Source organism: Elaeis guineensis, chromosome 5, assembly GCF_000442705.2.
Source record: "Elaeis guineensis isolate ETL-2024a chromosome 5, EG11, whole genome shotgun sequence".
Classification (NCBI taxonomy): Eukaryota; Viridiplantae; Streptophyta; class Magnoliopsida; order Arecales; family Arecaceae; genus Elaeis; species Elaeis guineensis.
Window position 1 is genome coordinate 113870645 of NC_025997.2, and position 24961 is coordinate 113895605.

The following is a 24961-nucleotide window of genomic DNA, read 5'->3' on the forward strand; positions in this document are numbered from 1 at the left end:
CTTCCTTGTTTCCTTCATTTCTTTCTTTTCTTCTCCCTTTCTTTTTTTCCTTTTTTTTCTTTTTTTCCCTTTCATCTTTTTCTTTTCTTCATCTATCCATCTTTTCTTGCTTTTCCTCTTTCTTATTCTCTCCCTTCATGGATGAGTTTTGGAGTCTCGACCCCGTCTTGGACCTCTTTTCTCACAGGAATGAGACGGAACGGTTGGCACACCTCTTATCTGCCGAGACTTTAAGACAGATATAATGTTGTTACTTCTGTCCTTGTGGATTTTGATCTTTGGACATTTTAAGTGTAAAATATAGGTTCATAATTCCATGTCTAGTGAAAAAAGAGTATATATAGAATATATGTACATGCTTATTTATTCATATAATTAAAAGTATATATAAATAGAAGTTTAGAGAGTTTTCCTCCCTCGGAGGCTAAGTGCCTAGGCCATACAAGCGGTCAGCCGCTTGGCCTTGCCTAGGCAATTTGACAAGCTTGGTCAACTCACACAATGGTGGATGCGGCTGCTAGAGAGTAGTGAGGAATGATGCTTAGAACATGCAGGCTAAAGTTTCATAATGTAGCAGACGAGATTGATATTTGGGTTATCCTTATCAGATAAGGCTTCAAAAATATGCTCTTAGAGATTTATTCAGATTTGGGATTGGATTTAATATTATTTTAAGTAAGAATGCTACCACTTGTATAATATTGTTTGGATCCAAGTTCTTGGATATAGGAAAATTCAAATATGGACATCATACAGCCGCCTGTTCTCCTCAAAAATATTACCTCAAAGAGATGCTGCAGATATAGTAGAACTGTAGAAGGATAATGAAAGACAGAAGAACAGAAAAGAACGAAGAGAGATGAAAAAGATAAAGGAGAAGAGGGAGTTTGATGATACTAGTTTGTATAATTATCCCTTTCACTATAATAAGCTAGTTAAAAACTTCTAGTGAGAAAAGATTTATATTACCCCTCATGGTCGCCAGCAATTATAGTTGTTGTGTTGGACTAATTTAGCCCCTTACAAGAGCGCCTGGAAACAATCTAGAACCTCAAATAAACATGCTAAGCAATAAGCGTACAAGTTCAGCTTCTTCAAAATTTATTTAGTACAACAGTTGCGATGAGACTCTTGTTAAATGTTTCTAGCCAAGTACCTTAAAAGCATGTTAATGATACAGTAAGAACTTAAAGAATTAGGATAAAACCTGATTTCTCAGATAGCTAGAACAGATGGGTGGGCTATCAGGTAATGTCTACAAAACCAAGTAGGTAAGTATGAATTATGATGTACTGATAAGGGTTTAGAAATCATGGTACTCGTCATCTAGCATTTTCCAACAGCATCTTTCTTTAAACGTGCCTTAACAAGGTTTGAAGAAGCACTTATTTTGCTGATATCAATCACGTAAAAAAATATTTTCCAATACAATTTCCTTGATAGATTCACCAAATTATGGATAGACACACTTGGTAAAGTTATCTTCTTCTCGCATGGACTGCTACTTAATGATTTATTTCAAAAATTGACACACTAACAAAAGTTTTAAAACATATGTTTTTCATATAAATGTGTTTACTAATCATTTAGATTTGCATGTGAGTAGATATTTAGAAGTGAAAAACATTCAAGACACCATTCTAGTATACATTATTTTAGATGAACACCTAAAAACACTACTACAGAGTATTAAAGGCATACAATCTTGAGGATGTAACAAATTATATGCATGTTTTACTTGTGCATGTAACTCACCAAGGTAGAGTATAATTCAGAATTTGAAGGCTCTTGTATCCTGTCAGTGTAATAAAAAAGTAATGGCTTTCAATTCCATTTTTAGTTACTACGGTAGTTGCTTTTTGTTATAACAATAACTTTTCCCTAAAACTGCATCTATAGCAGAAACAAGTAGCAGGAACATTACACAACCAAACCAAGGTTAAGTTAATGGATTTTCTAGTTCATCCATAAACTCAGTTATAACCATACTATAACCAACAAGCCTCACCAGACATTCATGGGTCAAATTAAATAATTTGTCTGTGCCATCAACTCTTGGTAAGGGCTATATCTTTTCTCTCTGCAGTCTTTTCCCAATTACTGCTTTCTTCAATGCGGACTTAATCCTCTGCTGTCCGCTCCTTTATGTTGACATTTTAAATTGGAAATACCAAGGCGATTTTATCAGTTTTATATCTGAATTTATTTTTTGAAAAGGGAAAACTCATTATTTGCATCTACAAGGATCCTTATCGAAGAAATTTGTGATTGTCCCATCATTTGGGTCATTCTTTAATCAAATTGATATCAAAAATAGAAGGCACTCAGACTTATTCGTAGTTAGCTGGAGTATGGGTTTGTAACTTGTTGGCCTAACAGGTGAGCCGATACATATGAATATATGCTGCTATGATGCAATGTATACAGCTATATGACTACTCAAAATATGAGGGTATAATAGCATACCATGTTCAACATTGATGCCACCAATATATTGTAGAAAACTCTTTGATACTTTTGTGTTGTCACTTTCTTTAGATTACCATTTCTTTAAGCATTTGAGAAACTTTTACTTACGCTTGTATAGTAAGTAAATTACATATGACCTGGCTGTAGTATAAAATAAATATCTTAAATTCTGCAACAATTACAACCCCTCCAGTGTCTCTTCGTAATTCAATGACATGCCCTAGTACTAAGTAAAAAATAATAGTAGTTTTTATTGCCTTCCCAGCATTGTAAGAATGTTATAGTGATTTTCATTTTCTTTGATTGCAACAGAGCATCATTTACTTCCTCTTGACTATTGGGCTTGAACTGGTTCCTCATCAAAAACTAAAGTTGGCTACAATTACAGAGTGGTGGCATAACTTTATCTCTCTCCAGCATGGCAAAACCAAAAGCTATACCCAGCCTCTTTTGGGATCGTTTGATGATGCTGCTATATCTGAAGAAGATATTGATGTTAAAGCAGAAAGATATAGAATACTCAGTGGTTGTGTTGATAATGCAATAATCTACTTGCAAAATCTGCGGAAGGTGCTAATTTATTTGTTTGGTTTTCTTATTTGTACCGTGAATTTTACAGTTTCCTTGGAGATGGCAGCAATATAGTTTCTATTAGCATGTATTTTTCACATATAATCAGGGAATGAGCTTCACCTTTTCTTCATTAACATGGGGTTCCGTTCAAACATACTAATAAATTTGCTATGCCTTATTGCTGAATTATCAGGTCTATCCTGCCAGAAGAAATCATGCTGCAAAGGCTGCAGTTCATTCATTAACTTTCTCTGTTCCGGAAGGAGAATGTTTTGGCTTTCTAGGAACAAATGGTGCAGGGAAGACTACAACTTTGTCAATGTTAACTGGTATGTTCTTAGTATTGGAACTGTTCTTAGATAAACTGACAAACTTTCTTAGTTGCAACTATTTTTCCCTTCATAGATAATTCTCATGCCATTACCCTCTTTTCTTGCAAAATTTATTTTTACAAATCTAGCAACAACTCAGATCTAAGCTAAGTTGAAAAACTGCTAGATTTCCATCAATGAGTGAGGGATTGAAGCAAGCATTTGCTTGGAAAGCCTTGTTGTGTCTGGTAGTGTCTGAAGTAAAAAGTAGCCAAAGTTGGGTACAGCATCAACTTATAGAGGATGAATACAAGGTTGTGAGTCAATTGTGGAAACATACTTAGAACATGTTACAACATACTTTGATATCTAATGCTGACCCCAGGTAGATGGAGTTGGTTTAGTTTATGGGTTTTGCTCTCTTAGAATAACATGTCACAATTCTGAAAATTGTCACTGTATTATAGTATAAGATAAATATCCGCTCAACTGCTGTTATATCATTCTCATATATATAATATGATGATGATTGACAATTCAGTAAAGAATTATAGCTGGCCAAGCAGTTTCCTTATGTTCTCTTATTTGCAAATTGCACCTGTTACTTGCATATGAATGAAGGCTGCTAGTTGGAGTTGTTGAGGATATCAATCTTAGTAATGTCAGTCACGCAAGCTTGTCTTCCGTGAAGTAGGAATACATTTCATGTTTTCGGCCTTTTTTTTTTTTGTGCGCGCGCGCGCGCATGCACTTCTGTTGCTTTTAGTCTTCCAGGTCACTTTTCCTGCTCGTGCTTCTGTTTGCAAGGCTTCTATTCATGCACTTCCAATTTTCAGTTCCTAAAATATGCTTTGGCACATTGCCCACCATTCATTTCTTAGCCCATTCCTAGATCTCACATCCAGCGGTAGCACAATTAGAGCATATTGTTATCAACCATAAAGTCAAGGGTTCAAAGTGCTCCTCTAACATTTATTATTTTTTGCCTTTTCTTTTCTTTTTCTTTTGGAAAAGCATGTGCATTCCACATGCCATTCTTTAGTTTCATAAAGCTAGAGCTCTAGTCATGGTCCTCCATCCCTTTTCTTCACTTGCTCTTCCACAAGAATTCATCTTGTCACTAAAAACTCAGCTTGGTTAGCTATATAGGACAAACGAAACATCTTAGCTTTTGGAGCAGTTAGTTTGGCTTAGTTCTACAAATTTGCTTTTCATTGCTGATTCAAATAGATAGAGAAGGAAGAAATTGCTTCAATCCGCTCAACTCGAACCTCTCACGAAAGGTAATACTAAAAATTTTGTGGCAAAAGTAGGGTTTTGAGCCATTTTTTGCTTTCATTAATTGATTTTGCAACTAACTGTAATCTTGTATTTACACTAGCAAGGCTTGAGTCCCCAATTCCATATTGGATTCCTCTCCTAGTTATAAGATGTTAGAAATTTCCTAAAACAGTGAGTACTAAGGTTTGCCATACCTGGTGGTACCATACCATATCTGGCATACTATACCGTACCAGTACGATATATGATATTGAATGGTATGATGTATTGTACCATACTAAGATTTGATACATTGGATCTTACTGTATTGTATTAAGTACTGATACTGTAATAGGATGGTACCAGTATGGGGTCCAATACCGAGATCGTGAACCTTGGTGAGTAGTAAGAAATCCTCGATAAGATGAAAATCTTGGAGTTGGTTCTCAACTTCTATATCAACGGTGCCTGCTGATGCATTGCCTAATTCTTCCCAATTGGAAAGTATGTTTGTACATGAAAAGAAAGTACTTTGGTCGGCTTGTTTCGAGGCCATACCTCCCACATAGCAAGGTGTGATAAACCCTCTAGACACCCTTATTTCTTGAAAAATTGCCCAATTTACAAACATGTACAAATGTATACACACAAAAAAAGGTTATCATAATCAAATGTAGTACGGCAAAATTATGGTGGATCTTGCTTTCAAACCCTATCTAGACCTATCCGAAGTGGCCAAATTGGTCCATAGTGTGTCCGATGATCCTCTTGGATCAATTGCAGTGGGTTCAGTTGCACTTTGTACTGGCACTTGAAACAAATTAGTGGCTTTACTCAACAATTAGACCTTTCCTCTTTGTTTTGAGTCAACATTGTGAATGCTATATACTGTTAGATTCCAAGGAAACCCTTCTGAAATGACATATATTTTAATTCTTCTCATAAATTCTATCAGTAGTTGCATCTTGCATAATCTAATTCTTACAACTAATAGATCACTTTGTGCCAAGGTTTGCCGTACTGGTAGTACTGGTGCATATTGATTGTACCATACTATATTGGTACCGAATTGGCATACCAGCGCTCGATATGTCGAACTGGCCCTCATTCCTAGCATACCGATGTTGTAATAAGATGGTATTGATATAGGGTTAGGACCGAGACGGTGAACCTTGATCCATGCTCTCTAGATTTCTGGTAATCCAATTAGCACTCATATGTTCTCATCTAATTATCAAACCCTCAAAGACATACATCAGCGAGTTTCAAAGTAGTTGAAATGTTGAATAATTTCTTCATTCTAGCACCATGACTAGCTTAAGTGAATTGCTTCATTCAAGGATTTAGGTCTCGATGGGACATCCTGTGGGACACCGAGACATGGTACTATCCCATGTGTCGGGACAGGGCCATCCCGCTAATGTCTCAATATCTCAATCGGGACATCTTGGGACATCCCCTGTCCTAAGTATTGGGACGGGGTAGGACGGTAGCGTGTCTCATTCTATAGGCAAATCGGGATGGCCTCGTGGGATTTAAAACCTTGGCTTCATTACTTCATCTACTTTCACTGTAATGTGTTTTTTACATGGAATTAAAAATTGTCTATATATATCATGTTTTGTTGAAGTTAGATTTACAATTTTGAAATCTTGATCCTCCTATTTCCCCCAAATAACTCCTTTCTGCCACATCATAATTAGATCATTCTCATCCAAGCTCATGTAACAAAAGGTGAGCCATGGCTGAACAGTACGGCTGCTCCACCCTGACCTCCAGGATTTGAAACAACCTGGAAACAGCCTCTTGCATGCAAGGTTAAGGTTGCATGCATCTGACCCTCCTGAAATCCCAGAATGGTGGAAGTCTCATGCATTGGGCTGCCATTTTTTCATTGAAGCTCATGTAACAGCCTATTTAGCACTCTGTTTCATGAAGTTGGTCGCTCTGCTGGCTGAAAAGTAGTTGGAACCTTGAACTTTAGTATTGAAACCATCTTACCCATATTTGCATATGTACACTTAGAGATGCATAAAATAGAAATAGATATAAAATCAAAGAAACGATGGTTTTTAAATTTTAAAAACCACCAGCCACTTACTCTTTGGTTGTGATCAACGTCTACTGTGCTTGTGCTTATGTGCATGCAATAGCCAGGTTATCCATTTCTAATGTCATTCCCATATTGTCATTCAGGGGAAGAGTGTCCAACAGGTGGAACTGCATATATTTTTGGCAATGACATACGATTGCATCCCAAGGCTGCTCGTCGGCTTGTAATATCCTTGAGCCACTATTCCTCTTCATCTAAAAAATAGTTTGATGATCACTTTTTTCCTTTTTCTTGTACAGATTGGTTACTGCCCACAATTTGATGCACTTCTAGAATTTCTGACAGCCCGTGAGCATCTTGAGCTTTATGCAAGAATAAAGGGTGTTCCTGAGATTAGCATAAATGATGTATGGAGATCATCTCATAGTTTGTTGACTATGCCGTACATTATAGATTTTTTATTCTATTTTCATTCTTGTTTGCATTTTGCATGAGACTGCTAGTTAATTCATCTAACCAATCCCTACAACTGGCAATGCTGGTAGGTCGTCAATGAGAAGTTGATGGAGTTTGATTTATGGAAGCATGCAGATAAGCCATCATATTCTTTAAGTGGGGGTAACAAGCGCAAGCTGTCTGTTGCTATTGCTATGATTGGCAATCCTCCTATAGTGATTCTTGATGAGCCTTCTACAGGTAAACTGAAAGATCTCTAACAGTAAAATAGGTTACTATTTCACTATAGCAAATATGGTGTTATATAATATAATTAATTATGCTACTCTGCTAAAAATATTAAACTATCAGCAAGTTCAATAATTCTTGCAACTAAGTCCTAGAAGTATCCTTTTTGAGTTTTAATTATACGTTACAGGTATGGATCCTCTTGCTAAACGGTTTATGTGGGATGTCATATCTCGCTTATCAACTAGACTTGGAAAGACAGCTGTTATCCTTACCACACACAGCATGAATGAAGCTCAGGCCCTCTGCACACGGATTGGCATTATGGTACTACTTTAAAATATATATTTTAGGTTGGTTATATGATTTGAGGACTATATAGATAGGACTAAGTCTTTTTTCCCTTCTCCTTAAAGGTTGGTGGCAGCCTTAGATGCATTGGGAGCCCACAGCATCTGAAAACCCGATTCGGAAATCATCTTGAGCTAGAGGTATTTCACATCATCATATCATTTGATATGTCATGCTGCTTATCATTGATTGCCCTTGTTTTCAGGTAAAGCCCACCGAGGTTAGCTCCATTGAGCTGGATAATCTATCTAAAAGAATACAAGAATCTCTCTTTGACTTCCCGAATCATACAAAAAGCATACTAAGTGACCTTGAAATTTGCATTGGGGGTACTGAAACAAAGCAAACAGACTGTGTGTCGGAAATCAGTTTGACACGGGAAATGATAATTTTAATTGCACGCATGCTTGGAAATGAAGAATCCATCTGGAAAATTGTATCTTCCACACCTATCACTGATGGCGTATTTGGTGAACAGTTATCAGAGCAGTTAACTCGAGATGGTATTGCATGCTTTTATCTATGTCTGAGTTGCTCCTATAGGTTGAATTGTTTTTATCATTCTCATTGCCATTAGAAGAGCTTATTCTGATAATTTTTTGGCAATCATGGTTATTGTTCAATTTTTGTTTATACAAGATTTTAAAAAAAAAAAATTTGCCAAAATGAATCATTATCTTTATTTTTATGGAATTCTAAGAAATTTTGGCAAACATCAAACCAAACATTAAGAATGAGTGCTTCTACTGAAAATAGTACCCTAGCAAAACTACTACTCATCAATACAATGCGTTACCAATGCCATTCTTCAGCTATTTACTTGCTGTTTGGCATTCACAAGCACAATTTTACAGTTCTACTGAATTTCTTTTAGATTTTGGCCCCATTGCATAACCCACTGTTATGCAGCTGTTCCTTACAAACTAAGTTACGCGCATGTATCATTCTTGTATCTTCTTCTTAACCTCAGTCTCAATTAGATGTATTTGGTTTTACATTTATAAAATGTGATTATACTGAAAATTCATATCAGTAGCGCTATGTGACCCTCTTCAGAAGTAGGAAGTTGTTAATTCACGCAAAAATTGCTTCAACACTTTCAAAAATGCATCTCATATTAAAAACATGAAGGTAATGACAAGAATTAAAGATAGGAAAGAAGAGATAGTAGATAGGATGAATAAATAACAACAATAGGGATGTAAAAGCCAAAAGAAACTCAAGTTATATTGTGGTTTGCATAAGACCTGTATCTGCAATTCCATCTATCAACTTCAACTATGAGTTGGGGAAATGAGTACTTCTCGAACTGTATATCTGTTCAGTAATTACAATTGAGTTGGGTGATATTTCTGACTAAGCAAGCCAATTGTTGGGATGTTTAGTTGGAATATGTGAAACCATGTGGCCTTTGAGCACAATATGCCCCAAGAAAAGCTAGTTAAGATGAAAAGGGTATGGAAGACAACTTGGGCATATTGTTAATGACAAAAGCTGTGTACCATATCTTATATAGCATGTTGAAAAGAAATAAAGATGGTTTTCAGGAAAATTTATTATTTTATTTCAAGAAAAGTGTCTTTCTTTGTGTTTGAATCCTTCGGTGAAGGAATTTTCTTGGAAGAAACCTTTTTGTGGGTTTTTTATCTTTTTTTTTTTTTGAAGGGAGAGGGGGGGAGGTGGCAATCATAAAAAGCTTGCTTGCTTGTTTGAACTTGGATCAATGTATAACATAGATATCTTGGATGATGTTTCTGCTTTCCATAATATGTTTAGAAGCTAATGCTTATAATAAATTTCTATGTTCAAATCAATGATGGTGAGGAAATGGAAGAGAAGAAAGTAGGAAGCAACTGTTTATAAATGCTGCATGGTGTGCTTCTTAAAACTAAGATGAACATCAAAGAGCCAAACAGATTTGCAAATGCAATAGAGAGGTGTTGTTGGTATTATATGAGTAGACTAGTAGAGCATAAATTGGATGCATGTTTGAAAAGGTGAAAAAATTCAGGATCCTTGATTCTTAATGTGGAGGATTGTTATTTGGATCCTAGGAGATTTGGGGACAAATTGATGCTCTAGATTGCAATAAATTCGAACATTGATAATTACATGAACATAACAATTGACAAAGATAACATAGAGAATGAGAACCATCTAAATATTTTGAATATTGATGATCGTTGATTTTTAATTCAGCAAAACTGATAAGGATGGTTGGCTTGTTGGTCGAACTTTACCAAAGGAAACATAAAGTTTGATGTCAATCAACTACAATATAGCAGATATGTGGTTTTTGACAGAAATTTTTGATTTTTGAGCTCCTGAAATCAGGGTTTTAAATCCCATGGGACGAAGGTGTTTTGGTTTTTTTATGGAATGGGATGCCTCACTGTTCTATTCCGTCCTGGTAGTAGTCCCGATCATGCATCTCAATGGATATCCTCCGTCTTTCTCCCCTTCTTTTTTTCTTTCTTTCTTTTTTATCTTTTTTTGATCTTCTTTTTTTTCTTTTTCTCTACTTTTCTTTCTTTCCTTTCCTTTTTCTTTCTTTTTCTTCTCTCTTCCTTTCTTTTTTTTTATTTTTCCCTTTTCTTCATCTTCCCTTCTTTCCTCTTTCTTCTTCTCTCGCTGCAAGGATGGGTTGCAGAGTCCCGAGCCCATCCCGATCCTATTTTCTCACAGGAACGGAATAGGACGGTCGGGATGCCCCCCATCCCGTCAAGATATAAAACCTTGCCTGAAACTGCTTTCATGATTTGATATCATGAACCGATGTTAGAAGTGTGCTGACATCAAAGAGATAAAATTGGTGGTACCTTGAAAATGAAATTGCACCAGAAAATGAGGATCTATTAGGCTTTTGATTACACATCTTTCAAAATGTTTCTATTCATTTCATCCATATTCTTCTGCAATGTTTGTTTAGTAGTTTTACAATGGCTCCTATTTGATTTGACTCTGAATCAGTTATCCTCATTATTGCTTCAGATCTTCAGAATTTCTGCTTGTTTAACAGTTAAGCAACTTGTATATGCTGGAGGCCTTCTTCCTACGATGTGATTTTATCTCTTGAAATTACTAAGCTTTTAATAATTTCTTCATTATTTGCAGTTTTATAATATGCTTGGTGTTACCTTGTGAATCAGTGGTACCTTAGTTTGACTTTTTGAAACTTCTAATTGGTTTATTTTTTCCTTTGTTATTTTTGGTTTTATGAATAGGTGGTATCCCCTTGAAAATATTCTCTGAATGGTGGTTGGCCAAAGAAAAGTTCTCATTGATTGATTCATTCATCATCTCATCATTTCCTGGAGCTACATTTCATGGGTGCAATGGTTTAAGTGTCAAATACCAGGTAAAGGGTGTCTAAAACAAGTTTTAAAATATTATCAAAAACAATTTCCTTTCATCTAGGTGATGTGCTTATATCTGATAGTTTGCGTATTTGGTTACAGTTTCTCTCTCCTGGGCCTTTACAGGGTTATTTTTTTCCCCATTCATTGAAATCAATATTTTTCTTGAAGTTATGGAAGTTCTTTGGATTTCTAGTACTCTTGTTAAATAGTTTTTTAGTGCGTTGGAGATCTGCATTGTATCTGTACCCTAGTGTTGAAATTATACACAAAAATAGCCATTGACCACATTGCAAACAGTATCTCTCCAAAACTGTAGAAGAATCTCATGCCTTCACCTCTGAAAAACTAGCAGCTTGGTCATTAAAGAAATGGAGTGTTTTCTAGGATGACTTGAGGTCTTAATGTAGTATACACTTTTTATTTTAAAGTGGGTGCAAACATCATTTTCCTGCCTGTCGATCCCTACCAAAGATGTTCTTTGACGGCAACATACTAAAGCATCTGCATGTATAAACCAGATGTGGTCAGAGAGTTGAGCTTGTTTTTCTGTTCCTCCTTTGCTGATACATTGTTTGGTGTTGAGTTTCAGTTGTCTTATGGAGAAGGGTCCTCTCTTGCTGACATATTTGGACATCTGGAGCACAACAGGTATCAAATGGCATCTGAATTTCCATGTATGTAATCTTGGTTCTTTTGCTAAGCCTGTCAATTTTATAACTCAGGGAGAAACTTGGGATAGAGGAATACAGCATCAGTCAATCAACATTGGAGACCATATTTAATCATTTTGCGGCAACACAATAATCAAACCAGACGGGAAACCAAACAGTCATATAGCAGTCAACTGTTCATACATTAATTGGGTCATTAGAAAGAAACTTGGTATAGAAGAATACAGCATCAATCAATCAACAGAGATAACTCGGTATAAAAAGAATACAGGATCAGTCAGTCAACAGAGAAACTTGATATTGAAGAAAACATTAGTCGCGGACATTGGAGACCATTATTCAGTCCCTTTGCTGCTACCTCATGGATATTTTAAATTCACCCCAAAATGTGCAGTGTTTCTTTGTCTTTCTATTCTAGATTTTAGACGTGAGCCACTCGGCCCTTACCTGGCCCTGGTGTAATTATGGCAGGTTTTGAATTTTGATTTTTATATAAATGTTGTATAATATGTTATCTTCTTAATAATTTGAGGTTGTACATTTTTAAAAATTCCGAGAAAAGTTTGTGCACGAGACTGATATATTATCAATCTCATTTAGTCTGTTCACTGTAAAAAAAATTGGGTCAATAGAGACGGCAAAATCTATCTCTAAGAGGAGGAAATTTGTCTCTAAAAAGTATCTGAGATGGAAAGAGCCGTCTCTGGTAGCTGTCCCTAAAAGAATCACAGATGGTTTTATCAAGACGGCTTTTTAAGAGACAGCTGTCTTATTTGCCACACTATCTTTAAAGATAGCTGTCTCTAATGTGGTTATTATTTAAATTTTTTAATCATCCACACTATCTTTAAAGATAGCTGTCTCTAATGTGGTTATTGTTTGAATTTTTTAATCATCATCACTGAGTCTTCTTTAATGACCGCCGTCGCTACGCCGTTGCAAATAGATGCCATTGTTATGTCATCTCCGATAATTGTTGTCTTGAAGTTGTCTTTATTGATGTCATTTCTATTCAATCTTTATTAAGATCATTTCTATTTCATCACTAATTTTAAAATTATTTAATTAATTTAAATAATATCATTCATATTATATTTGTATTAATTATAATTAAATCAAATTTTTTATAGATTAATTAATTATTAACTATAATTAAATAAAAATTATTTTTAAATTATTAATTAATCATAATTTTTTTAATTGAAAATAGGTGAAGAGCCGCGATAAATAGGTGAAGCCTCTTCTAGGGGCATTGGAAACGAGGCTTTTCGGTAAATTGGGACTAATCGATCGAGAATCGTTGGATATTCATTGGTGTCGGTCTCATCCTTCCTTGCATCGGCAGCGTTGAACCCTTGGTCATCTGGTCAGCGCCTTCGATCGGCGGGCCTTCAAGTGGAGCGAGCAATCGTTAGAGGATCGTGCGGCTCCATTACGTCCGTCCTTGGCCCTCGGTCGTCGGGCCTTCAAGTGGAGCGAGCAACCATCAGAGAGGATCATGCAGCTCCATCGCATCCGTCCCTTCCGTCCCTTCTCTACGGCTGTCAGCATCCATTCTGCTGCCTCCTGAATGACCCATGTCCTTCGCAGTGTGGCTGAGCTATCAGAGAGGAATTCATGGCTCCATCATGTCCGCAACCTTGCCACGACCGCCAGCATCCGATTCGCCGTCTCCCGAACGACCCACCCTTTGTAGCATGGCCGACGATGGGAAAATGGAGAGGGCATGGCACCACCGCGTCCGCCTCCTCGCCATGGCTGCCAACGCCCGAAGATGCCTCATAGAGAAAGACAGAGAGGGAAAGGCCTGGTCTTGGCTCCCAAGATGGGTTTCAGACCGAGGTCCTACAATTCGGGGCCTGCGGCGGTCACCTACCCCTTCCCCCTTCTGGCTATAAATTGTCCTTTGCAGTGTGGCCGGTGATGAGCAGCGGAGATGCCTCAGAGCCTCCAGAAGCTTTGAGGAGTAGATCGGTGTGCCGCAGGGATGCTTATTATATAGTGGGGTTGGCTATTTGAGATGGCTATTGGAGGTGGCTCGAGCCGTTGCTATTGATTTTTATTAGAGATGGCTAAGTTATCTCTAAAAGATATTAATTAATTTTTAATTTAGCCGTTGCTTGACCATTAGTGCAGAGGAGAAAAAGCAATGAAAAAAATTATCGCAAAAGACTATTAATTAATTATTTAATTAGCCATTGCCGGGCCATCTCTACAAGTTTATTTATTTTTTAAATCTCCCATCATTATGTCGTCTCTGAAAGCGTAACCATCTCTAATCCATCCCTGGTACTCAATTAAAATAAAAAAATTTAATCACCATCTCTATGCCATCTCAGTTGACTATCGCAGGAGAGCGCCGTCTCTATGCCATCTCAATGCCATCGGTGAAAGTAGATTTTTGAGATTACTTTTTAACTGTCTCAGATGAACCTTCTTTGAAGCTATATTTTTTTTGTAGTGATTTCAATTCCCGTTGAAAAGGAAGAAAAAATTTGCAGATCTTTTTTTAGGTGAGTTTGTAATCATCTTCAATAAAATTTTATCCTACACAGATTTGTCGCTGATGTTGCATCAATAAGTAGTCATAATGTTTTATTTTTTTTTTAAAGTAAATATATGGGAAAGAGGTCTTTTTAATCCCAAATTGTGATCATAGAAGAATTATACATTCCTGCTTCTATATGATGTAGAATTTGTTTGGTTTGATTTTGGTTGCTAGATGCATGCGCATAAGATGTTAGTGTGACTGGTACATGATTTTACAAGTTAAGAATATTTTGTGAAGCAAACATTGAGTAGCCATCGTAATTCATGTTGTTGGGTTGATTTAGTGTGTAGAGTTCATAGCATATATATGATACATTTAATTACTTAAATATGTAAAGCTATAGAATGCTTCATTGCAGTTAGACAATTCATGTGGATGTACATGTGGTCATGTAGTAAGTTTAGACATTTAAAAAATAAAAAGGAGAGCGAGTACCAAGGTTGTGCTTGGTTGCTGAGAAAGTGAAAGAAAACAAGGTTGTCGTAGAAAAATGTTTATTTTCTGTTGTCTGATGTTAGAGAGAGAGTTCGAGGAGTGAATGTCAAAGGGAAACATTAGATCAAAATTTCATCTAACAAATAACAAATGGGCAAATGATCCAAGTTAATTTAACATATACTGACATTTTTTTACAAATTTGCAGTTCTTCCTTTTCTTAAAAAAAATTATAAATGTAGGTCTTGGTGCAATGCTTAGGTGTTCCATTACGACCAGAGTGTTATGGATTCAAAGTAAGTAAACATCTTTGCATGCAGGATAAGGTTACGTTGATTTGGCTCTTTTTAGTGGTGGCTAAGGCTGAGCATGGATTAGGTTCGGTTGGATTGAAAAAAAAAATTTATCTGACTGAATCCAATTGAATTGAAGAAAATTCTACCTGCTACTGCTGATCATTTATCATGTATAAACTATTTGCAACCGAAGTGAACAGTTTGTAGCGGATTCAGGTGAATTGTGTCGGTTTAGGCTTCAATATTGATTTTAAGTCCAATGTTGACCCACTTCAGCTTATTTATCTTTTTTTTTATCAATTTAATGCAAAAAAAATATAAACCTTATAAGATATAAATCTTGGGCTTATTTTTGAATTTGTATAAAATAAAATAGAAAAAGAGAAGATTTAATCATCTGAAAGCCCTTTTTTTTATAATTGTCTCAAATTGATATGCTTCTATCAACAATTCAATATTAATATTCTCATGAATCCAAATGGGTAACAGGGTTTTTTTTAAAATGAAGTATTGAAGTATGCCATTCTAAAATGAAAATGAGTTTGTGAAATACTACATCGATTAGATTCGATTTCACATGGGTTAAAAGTATAGGGATCGAACTTGACCGTAAATAATCGAATTTTTACAAATCCCAATCCGATTCCATCCAATTTATGTCTTTGAATAGATCGAAACCGATATTTATTAGGTCAAATTGGATGGGTTTCTTTGGATTTTGATTATTTGTTCAGCCTAGTGGTGGCTGAGGTCTCGTATGCACGAATCTTTATGCTAATGGCCTAATATATTTATCTTGAGTTATAAAATGTTTAGCATAAACAATCTCATGGGCATTAGGAAGAAGTTATTATTGCCTCAGCTTCACCTGTAAAAGGAATCAACATCATGGTTAACCAAGATTTTAAAGTTTCAATCCATATTTCGGGGTGTCTCATTGAGCAGCTCAAGTGATGTGCATTTTTTTTGGTCTAAGTGAGCGATTACACCATTCTAGTGCGAGTACAATCTCAGAAATCAGAATACAACATATTCTGTAGGCCTATGGGTAAGCATCACCCTAACGCTAGGTCCAATCTTTGGTGTATTCGATAACAAAGGATGCAATCTAATCTGCTATGTTGTTCTCTCGAAAGACATACCAAACAGATATTGAGATGGAATGACGAAGGGATCTCCAGACGTCTTGGAGGAGTGGATGAGCTTTTAAATGCTTTACCTCATCCTGAATCCAGTTGATGATTATGGAGTCATCCTCGATGAAAATCCTCTTCGCTTATAACTCTTGCCTCATGCAGATGACGCCCGTCGAAGTAGCACTAAGCTTCATTCTCGAGACAAAAGGCTCAAAAAAATGTGTGCTCCCTGCAGTCAACAGTCTGACATCTGGATGCTCAATGACAGTCTGTACCACTCTTGTCATCTCTAACACTACCATCGAAGTTGATCTTGACAAACTCCGAAGAAGAGGGCTCCCAGAAAATCAAAAGAACCCTCCAGATCGCTGTAGGTGCAGCAAAGGGCTCTCAGGAACTTGGGGCGTCTAGGATGGGCCAGTAGTGTTGAGACAACTGTACACTATAGTTAAGCAATAGGCTCTCTCTAGCATCCGATGTATAGGCACAATCTCGACTTCAGAGATTAGCTTGTTCTTGTAAAGCTAGATCTAATAGGCAACGTACACCATTCTACCACCCCAGGTCGAGCCCTTAGTCATACTCTGACATATCGCATCCCAAAAGGGATATAGTCAAGGGCCACTGCTCGCCCCCCAAGGTTGACCACTCGCCATCCTCTAGATCAATCTCGTTTTTGGACAATCAAAGGAGGGCATGCTCCGTCGACTCATCCTCCAGCCCACAGACTAGACAGGTAGTTGTAGGAAATAAGACTTGGCAGCTTAGTCTCCTGACAGAGAGCTATTAGAATTCATGTTATTTTTAGGATTCATTTGGTTCATGGGAAGAATTCTTTTTTACTGAAATATTTTTCTTAAAAAGCTATTTCTGAGAATATGATGCTTAGAAAAATGATTTTGGTATGTTTGGTTGATCATAGAAAATTAGTACATTCCAAAGTGGCTTATATTTGGTTAAGCATTTACTTTTCTGACAAAGTTGTATAAAATATCTATTATATTCTTAATAAAAAAAAGATTTTATCCCATTCTATTCATGGTTTTAAGGACCTATATCAGAGTGGTTTATGTATGATTTTTCTTTTCCATGAAATATAGGAACTTTACTTCTATAGAAATACCCCTTTCTAGTCCTCATTTAAAAACTCCAGCCAAACAATAGTTTTTTTTTTTTTTAATTTTCATTGACCACAATTTTCCTCCTTTCTACGAACCAAACAAGTTCTTAGCTCTGCATACAGCCAATTGTGTAAATCACAAAATTGAAGCAAAACTTTTCTTTTCTTATAGTGTGAGCTGGCCTCTCCTTACCACTCCAAGTGAATTGATGTGGTCCATCCTTGCAATCTCATTCCAAACCATTGTTATAAAAAGGCGAAAAAAAGGTTGATCAATCGTCTTTACCATTCCAGCTAGAATCGCTGAAGGCAGGCGGTGGACATAATAACAGCAATGTTAGCCTCTCGAAACTGTTGTTAGTAAGTTATGCATGGTCCATCTCTTTTTCTGCTTGTTGCCTGCTAGACCAGAACAGTTTTGTTAGTAGGTTGGATAGGCTGGATTATCTTTTTGTTCTCTCTTCTAACGAGAGAGATTACTAGGATTACTTTATCTATTTCCGATGACCGATGGCCAAAGTGATCCTGTTATTAATGTAGGGAGAAGTGTCATGTATCCATTGATAACTTCTTTCATGTAGATCTATTAGTAGCCTCACATGTTGAGAGAAATTTTTTGAGCACAGCGAGTGGTGTAGAAAATCTGACGTAGAGTCACGGTGGTGTAGAAAATCTGACGTAGAGTGCACCGTCTTATCTGATTAGCTCACGTAGTCATCACTTTCCAATCCGTATTTAATGCATGCAGATTGATTTTTTCATTTAAAAATTTTATATGACAAAAATATTTTTGTCTGTTGGAAAAAATTATGACATCTTGTGACATAATATAGCAATATGGTCTAAAATATCATAATATGAGAGAGATATTTTTGTCTAACCACTTTTCAATACGCATTTAATACCTGCGGATTGATTTTTTTATTTAAAAATTTAGAATGACTAAAATATTTTTATTTTTTAGAAAAAATTATGACATCCTGTGCATATTATGGACGCAAGATGTTATAATATAGATATAGAATGTCATAATTTTTTTTTAAAAAAATAAAGATATTTTCGTCATATAAATTTTTTTTTAAAAAAGTCGATTTGCAGGCATTAAATGTGCGTTAAAAAGTAATGACTACGGAGATCAATCGAACTAGGTGGTGTACTCCACGTTCGATTTTCTACACCGCTCGCAGTGCACAAAGAATTTCACCACACGTAGATGTCAAGAGGGTTGTGACTTCATCCGCTTACGATCTTTGTAACGAAAACAACTAAGAATCTTTTTTTGGTTGCCCACAGAAAAGGTTATGCATATCTCAAAGTTCCTAGGGTTCTTATCACTTTTTGGAGACTTTTATTAGAACTTTCTTTCCGATCTTCAAAGAATGACCTAATACCTCACTCAAAATGGCTTGTCGGATAGAATTGTTTAGATTCTTTGGCCTTGTATGTATACTTAAGATCTATCAAGTGTATAACCCATGTAGGATTAATCTTTTCTAATCTTTTTTAGAGAGAGAAGCTCTGAAAAATTTTTTCTCCTCTTCTCTTCGAGCACCGAGGCTTCCATCGGTGACGCCTTCCTCCGACGGCCGACCGACCAATGCTGGCCGACCACTAGGCCCCTCTCTCTTCTCCTCTCTCACTCTTCCTCTCTTCCTCTCTCCCCTCTTTCATTCCCTCTCCCCTTGCTCTTCCCCCCATCCTCTACTCACCCCATCTTTCTCTTCTGTGGCCGTTCTCGAGAGACGGTGAGGACATCTCCGGTCTAGCGCCGACTATTCTTGAGAACCCCATTACTCTCTTTGCTGTCGGAGTTTCGTGGGGTGTCGCCGATCTTCCTCGGATGGGAGTGGTTCAATCGTCGGAACCCGTGCCTACCTCCCTGCTCTCTCTTCTCGCCTTCGATTGGGCCCCCCACTCCTCCCCTTTTTTTCTTCTCCCTTCCTCCGGCCTCGGCTTTTGGCTTGCTACCAGCCCTATTAAAGTGCTCCCCTTCCCCCTTTCTCTGTTCCGGCATCGAGGTCGGTTGGGATCTATGTTCAACCCCCATATCCCTTTCTCTCTCCCTCTTCCCGGGTCTATCTCTCTCTTCCCTCTTTTTCTCTTAATCACCAGTCTCTCCCCTGGCACTGCTACCAGGTCATCATCGGCTGGCTTGCACTGGCTGTTTCCTTCCTTCGGTAGCCACCGGCCCCCCTTTCTCTTCCCTTCAGTCAGTCGATGCTGGGCCCCTCTCCCTGCCTCTCTTCTCCTTCCTCCCTCTCTATCCCATCTTCCCCCTCCCTCCCTCTTTTCTCTTTGAGCTTCGATCCCCATTGGTGGATCGCTCCTTTCGATGGATGATGGATGGCGGAAGAGCTGGGCCTCCCTCTCTCTTTCTCCCTCTTCGCCAGTCCCTTTTGGTGGTGGACCAGCTCTCTCTCTCTCTCCCTCCCTCTTCCTATGGCCATCGGACGGAGGCTGTGCCCCTCTCTTGTGTTGGGTGGTGGAGCCTAATCCATCCAATCATTGGATATAAACATGACCAAAAGAGGCTCAGGAATGCAGCCCAGCAACTAGGCATGGCATGTAGGCCTACACCAGAGCCCGACCCAGCAAGAGACTGACAGCCCATGCCCATGTGGTCCAGCAAACCAGGTGCGGCCCAGGTGGGCGTAGCCCAGTACGAGCGTGCGTGGGCTAGCCACGAGCATGGCCTGCGAGCACACGCGGGAGGCCTAGCGCGTGCACAGCCCATTTCACGTGGTCCATGTGTGAGGCATGGACCAACGACCATTTCCTCCTTGGTTTATCATAGTCCACCATGGACCAGCGAACGTTTTGCCCCGATTTCTCACGGTCTACCATGGTCCACGCACGATTGAGCACGATCCGATGATCATTAGAGCTCCCGATAAAGATCCAACAGTTAGAATTCATTGTCGATTTGATCTGAGTATTTAGGCATGATTAGATGCATGATCCAATGGCCAGAATTCATCCCGAGGTCTGATTGGATAGTAGAAGAACTTTTGGAGTCCTGTTTCTACCATAACTCCAATCTGGGCTCGTTTTGAGGCCTTTAAGAAGGCCTGTGGGCAGTAGCCAGTAGTAGACAGATGGTGGTGGCAAACAGCAATCAAGTTTTTTCAAGAGAGAAAAGAGAAAAAAGAGGGAGAGAGATCAAAAGAGGGCTTGGGTCTTCTTGTGTGCTATCCTAGGGTACTTCCAGATGTGATAATTTCTAAGAGGGATTTCATTTTCTTATTGGGGCTATTTTGTATCCAAAAGAGAGAAAAAAAGAGAGGTTCTTCTTTATCTCATCTCTTGTCAACTTCCTATTTTATTCATATTGAAAATATTATTCTGTGCGGTCGTGGATGTAGGAGCAAGAGACTCCGAACCATGTAAATCTTTTATGTTTCGTGCTTGTATATTTTATATATTTTTTTAATTTTTCCTTTTCTTCTCCTGCGACTACCATAATCCATTGTGCATTGCTTCTTAACAACTAGTATCAGAGCATCAGGCTTAAGGGAAGGAGTGGGAGTGATGGTAGGAGACGAAAGAAAGGTTAAGATCTATAAGTTCAATGGAAAAGACTTCGATTTTTGAAAGATGCAGATTGATAATTATTTGTATCAGAAGAGGCTTCTTCTACCTCTTGGAGGAAAGAAACCTGAAGACATGTCACAAGCAGATTGGGATTTATTGGACTGCTAGACTTTGAGAAGCATCTATTTGACGTTGGCCAGGAACATCACATTCAGCATTTTGGAAGAAAAGAGGATGGCTGATTTGATGAAGGCTCTGTCTAACATGTATGAGAAACCTTCGGCCTCCAACAAGGTATACCTTATGGTCGTCTGTTCAATTTGAAGATGCTTGAAGGTGCGTCGGTTACTGATTACATCAATGAATTTAATCTGATTACTAATCAATTAAGCTCTATTGAAATTAGTTTTGAGGATAAAGTTCGTGCTTTAATTTTATTATCTTCTTTGTCTGAGAGATGGGGTGCTACTATGATAGCGGTGAGTAGTTCTTCTGGCTCAAACAAGCTAAAATTTGAACAGGTCCGAAACCTGATTCTCAGTAAAGATATCAGAAGGAAAGAATCCAAAGAAAACTCTGGCTCTGTTTTGGTTACTCAAGAAGATAGAGGAAGGACTACACAATGCAACAAAGACTATGAAAAATTGAAGTCCAAGACAAAAAGCCAATCAAGACCTAAAGGTGATGGCTGTTGGCACTGCGGCAAGAAAGGGCACACCAGGAAGAACTACTGGGCAAGAAAGGATAAAGGATAGAATGAGGAATCCATCAATGCAGTAATAGAGGCAACTGCTGATGTTCTGATCCTCAGCATGGACAGTCCGATGGAGTCATGGATCTTAGACTTCAGAGCTTTATTTCATTCCACCTCACAAAAGAAATGTTTGTTGAATTACACCGTTGAAGATTTTAGAAAAGTTTATTTTGCTGATGAGCCGTTAAATATTATGGAAAAAAGAGATGTGTACATAAAGATGCCAAACCAGTCAGTATAGAAGCTCAAGAATGTCAGATATATCCTAGGTTTAAAGAAGAATCTGATTTCAATTAGGCAATTGGATGCCGAGGGATACATTACGGCTTTTGTTGGTGACTCTTGGAAGATCACCAAAGGTGCTATGGTGGTAGCATGAAGAAGCAAGATGGATACCCTCTACATGATGAGTAATGTCAAAGATTTAGTGGTACTGGCACAGGCAGACTCAGAGTTGTGGCATTGTAGACTGGATCATATGAGCTAGAAAGGAATGCAAGTATTGTTGAAGAAGAATAAGCTGATAGGTCTAAAATCTCTTGATGTTAGTCTCAGTGAGGATTGTATTCTTGGAAAATAGAAGAAAGTCAGTTTCTTTAAGATTGACAGAACACCAAAGGCAAAAATATTGGAGCTTGTACACACAAATGTGTGGGGTCCCTCTCTAGTCACATCCCTTAGAGGCTCGTGATATTATGTGATGTTCATCGATGATTCCACTAGAAAGGTATGTGTTTATTTTCTGAAGAATCAATCTGACATATTTACTACTTTCAGAAATTGGAAGAGTTTGGTAGAGAACGAGTCTGGTGAGAAAATCAAGTGCCTGAGATCAAACAATGGAGGCGAATATGACAGCATCGAGTTCAAGAAGTTCTATGTAGCAAGTGGAATCAAGATGGAGAAGACCATCCCAAGCATGCCACAACAGAATGGGATAGCTGAGCATATGAACTGAACCTTGAATGAGAGAGCTAGGAGCATGAGGATTATGTTGGATTTTCTACAGGTGCTAGTGCATGTAGATTTCAAAACTTTTCTAAATTCAAAAATACAGTGAAAAAATTAGATTAAAATATTTTTAATCTTAGCATGCATTCATCATATGAAAGCACTTATGGATCTAGTTTATATGCTGAAATTAATATAGACTGATTTTAGGATAAATAAATGAAAACCTATAATCAATTTATATACTTGAATCACTTTCTCTTTTGCCTCAAACCTGTAACTGAGATTGAATTCAATTTAATCTCTGGATCTGGATTTGAGCAGGTTTTGAATCAGCAGTACAAGCATTCTGTCTCTATAGATATCCATAGGATCAATCTAGATAAGCTGCTCTTGATACAACTCACTTGAACTCAAAATCTGAATAGGCATGAACCAAGCCTGGATAGGGATCAACCCTTGAACCTTTTTGATCTTTCTTTCTTGATTTTTGAAGAAATCAAGAATCTTTCTTGATCCCTTAACTAATCAAAAAGAACAACAATCAAGAAGTGATTGTAACTAACTTCCAACAACTTGAGAGGAAGAACCATCTAACAACAACTTGGCACCAAGCACTTGACACCAAAGAGAGATGCCGCCCGCCTCTTCTAGCTTCAACAAGAGGATGCTTAGAGAGAGAGGGCATGGGCTAAAGAGAGAAAGAGGAGGGGAGGCAATGGGCACAGTAAGGGTGGCGGCAAGGAAGGGAGGAAGTGAGATTATGAGAGAAATAAAGCTAGGGTCCTTTATATAGACAACATAAGGATGTCTTAATCAAATTAGGATCCCTCCTCCTAATCATATTAGAAGTCCTAGCTCAAATATATTCGGATCAAATAAATGAAGTGCCATCCAAAAATCACCTATACTCACATCCAATGCTAAGTGTCCCATCATATGGGATCTAATAAAAAGTCTCAAATCAGTCCACATGATTTCATAAATTCACTTCAAGGATTCTTAATAAATAAAATCAAGAAACTCTTTCTTGATTTAATCCACGCTATAAATTAAGCATTCAACCATTAGAGACCATTGAATTATATTCAATTAGGTTTAAATTCAGTGTAGGAATTGGTTAATGCTTATCATATAAGCAAATCAACCACAAGAAGAATTGGGTTCACCCAGATACTAGCAAGGTTAACGTGAACCCAATAGGATTTTTCTAAATCTATATAAATTAGTACTTCATAAGTTTAATTATTAACCAATCTAGATCTTCTCCATTTATGTGTGACTCCATAGGTTTAATTCTGTCTGGTAGTGAGACATACTATGGTCTCTATCATAGATATCACTGAAACCTTTTTCAGTAGGTCAAAAAATTTTTTCTCTAACTCGACAAGGATCATTGATCCAAAACGATCCTATTGAGCTCTCACAGTCCACTAGTAACATCTAGCAATATGTAGTGACAATCCAGTAGAACCGAAATAGAACCTCTAGGTGTAGTTAATGTATGATATAATTTTTCTATCATGAGTTTCGACTAGATGGCTGGTCATGGATAAATCATCAAACTTTATCATCAGTCATATGATAGATTTGATCAGCTCAAGTTCAATAGTGATTAGAAATAATTTTTTTTTTTATCAATCACACTATTATGGCCATAGACTTATGGACTCAGTTTCTCAAATCTTATAGGACTACTCCTCTCTATCAAAGTCGATAGATCCCATATAAATGCACATGTTGTTCACAAAACTCAACCAACTGAAGCCAATATCCACTACAAAAACTCATGATTGAGTTAATATTTATGTGTAGTCAAACTATAGTAGTCTTACTGGAGCAATTATAACACTATAGGTCAAAGGGCCAATCACACGACCACAACATCGCGATAATGACCGACGATCAAATAGAAATTCATATGATCTCTTATATGATCACGCTCAGTACAAGTTGTTCTCTAATAATTATCCATACTTTCTGCTCAGTGTCTCTATATTATAGACTAGAGACTCATCTATCCCGAAAGATGCAAATCGTACGCTGGTTTATCTGGATGAATCACCATCCCCATGACTATCGTATGACCGAAAGTAATTTAGGAATCGATCATACATGCCTTAATTCTCAACACTTGCGAATATGTATCATAACATCAATTCCAAAGATGATTCAAGGACACATAACACTTGAATGGAAAATAAAAACTTGCCCTTTATTGATTGAATCAATAATTTAAGTATAAATATATGTCATAGAATAAAAAATATGTCAGTCAATAATTTGCTTCTAAGACATACATCTAACAATCTCTCACTTGGACTAAAGCCAATTGATCATTAATCTAAGCCTCATCTTCTCAAGGTGGGTTTTTATTTTGGACTGGCTCAACTGCTTTGTCAGTGAATTTGTCATGTTATCCATGGAGTCTACTCTTCACATCTCAATAAATTACT

At 37.4% G+C, this 24961-nt stretch overlaps 1 protein-coding gene across 1 annotated transcript in view; it reads left to right on the forward strand.

Annotated features, from left to right (window-relative positions):
* Positions 1-12257, forward strand: part of LOC105045538 (ABC transporter A family member 1) — a 90356-nt gene extending 78099 nt beyond the window's left edge. Inside the window, exons 30-40 of the mRNA XM_010923852.4 lie at positions 2782-3039; positions 3236-3371; positions 6810-6889; positions 6966-7073; positions 7212-7362; positions 7541-7677; positions 7767-7841; positions 7907-8204; positions 10926-11059; positions 11650-11708; positions 11783-12257. Of these exons, the coding sequence (XP_010922154.2) occupies positions 2782-3039; positions 3236-3371; positions 6810-6889; positions 6966-7073; positions 7212-7362; positions 7541-7677; positions 7767-7841; positions 7907-8204; positions 10926-11059; positions 11650-11708; positions 11783-11864 (1518 nt within the window). The 3' untranslated portion in view covers positions 11865-12257. The remainder of the gene's footprint in view (positions 1-2781; positions 3040-3235; positions 3372-6809; positions 6890-6965; positions 7074-7211; positions 7363-7540; positions 7678-7766; positions 7842-7906; positions 8205-10925; positions 11060-11649; positions 11709-11782) is intronic.
* The last annotated feature ends 12704 nt before the right edge of the window (positions 12258-24961 follow it).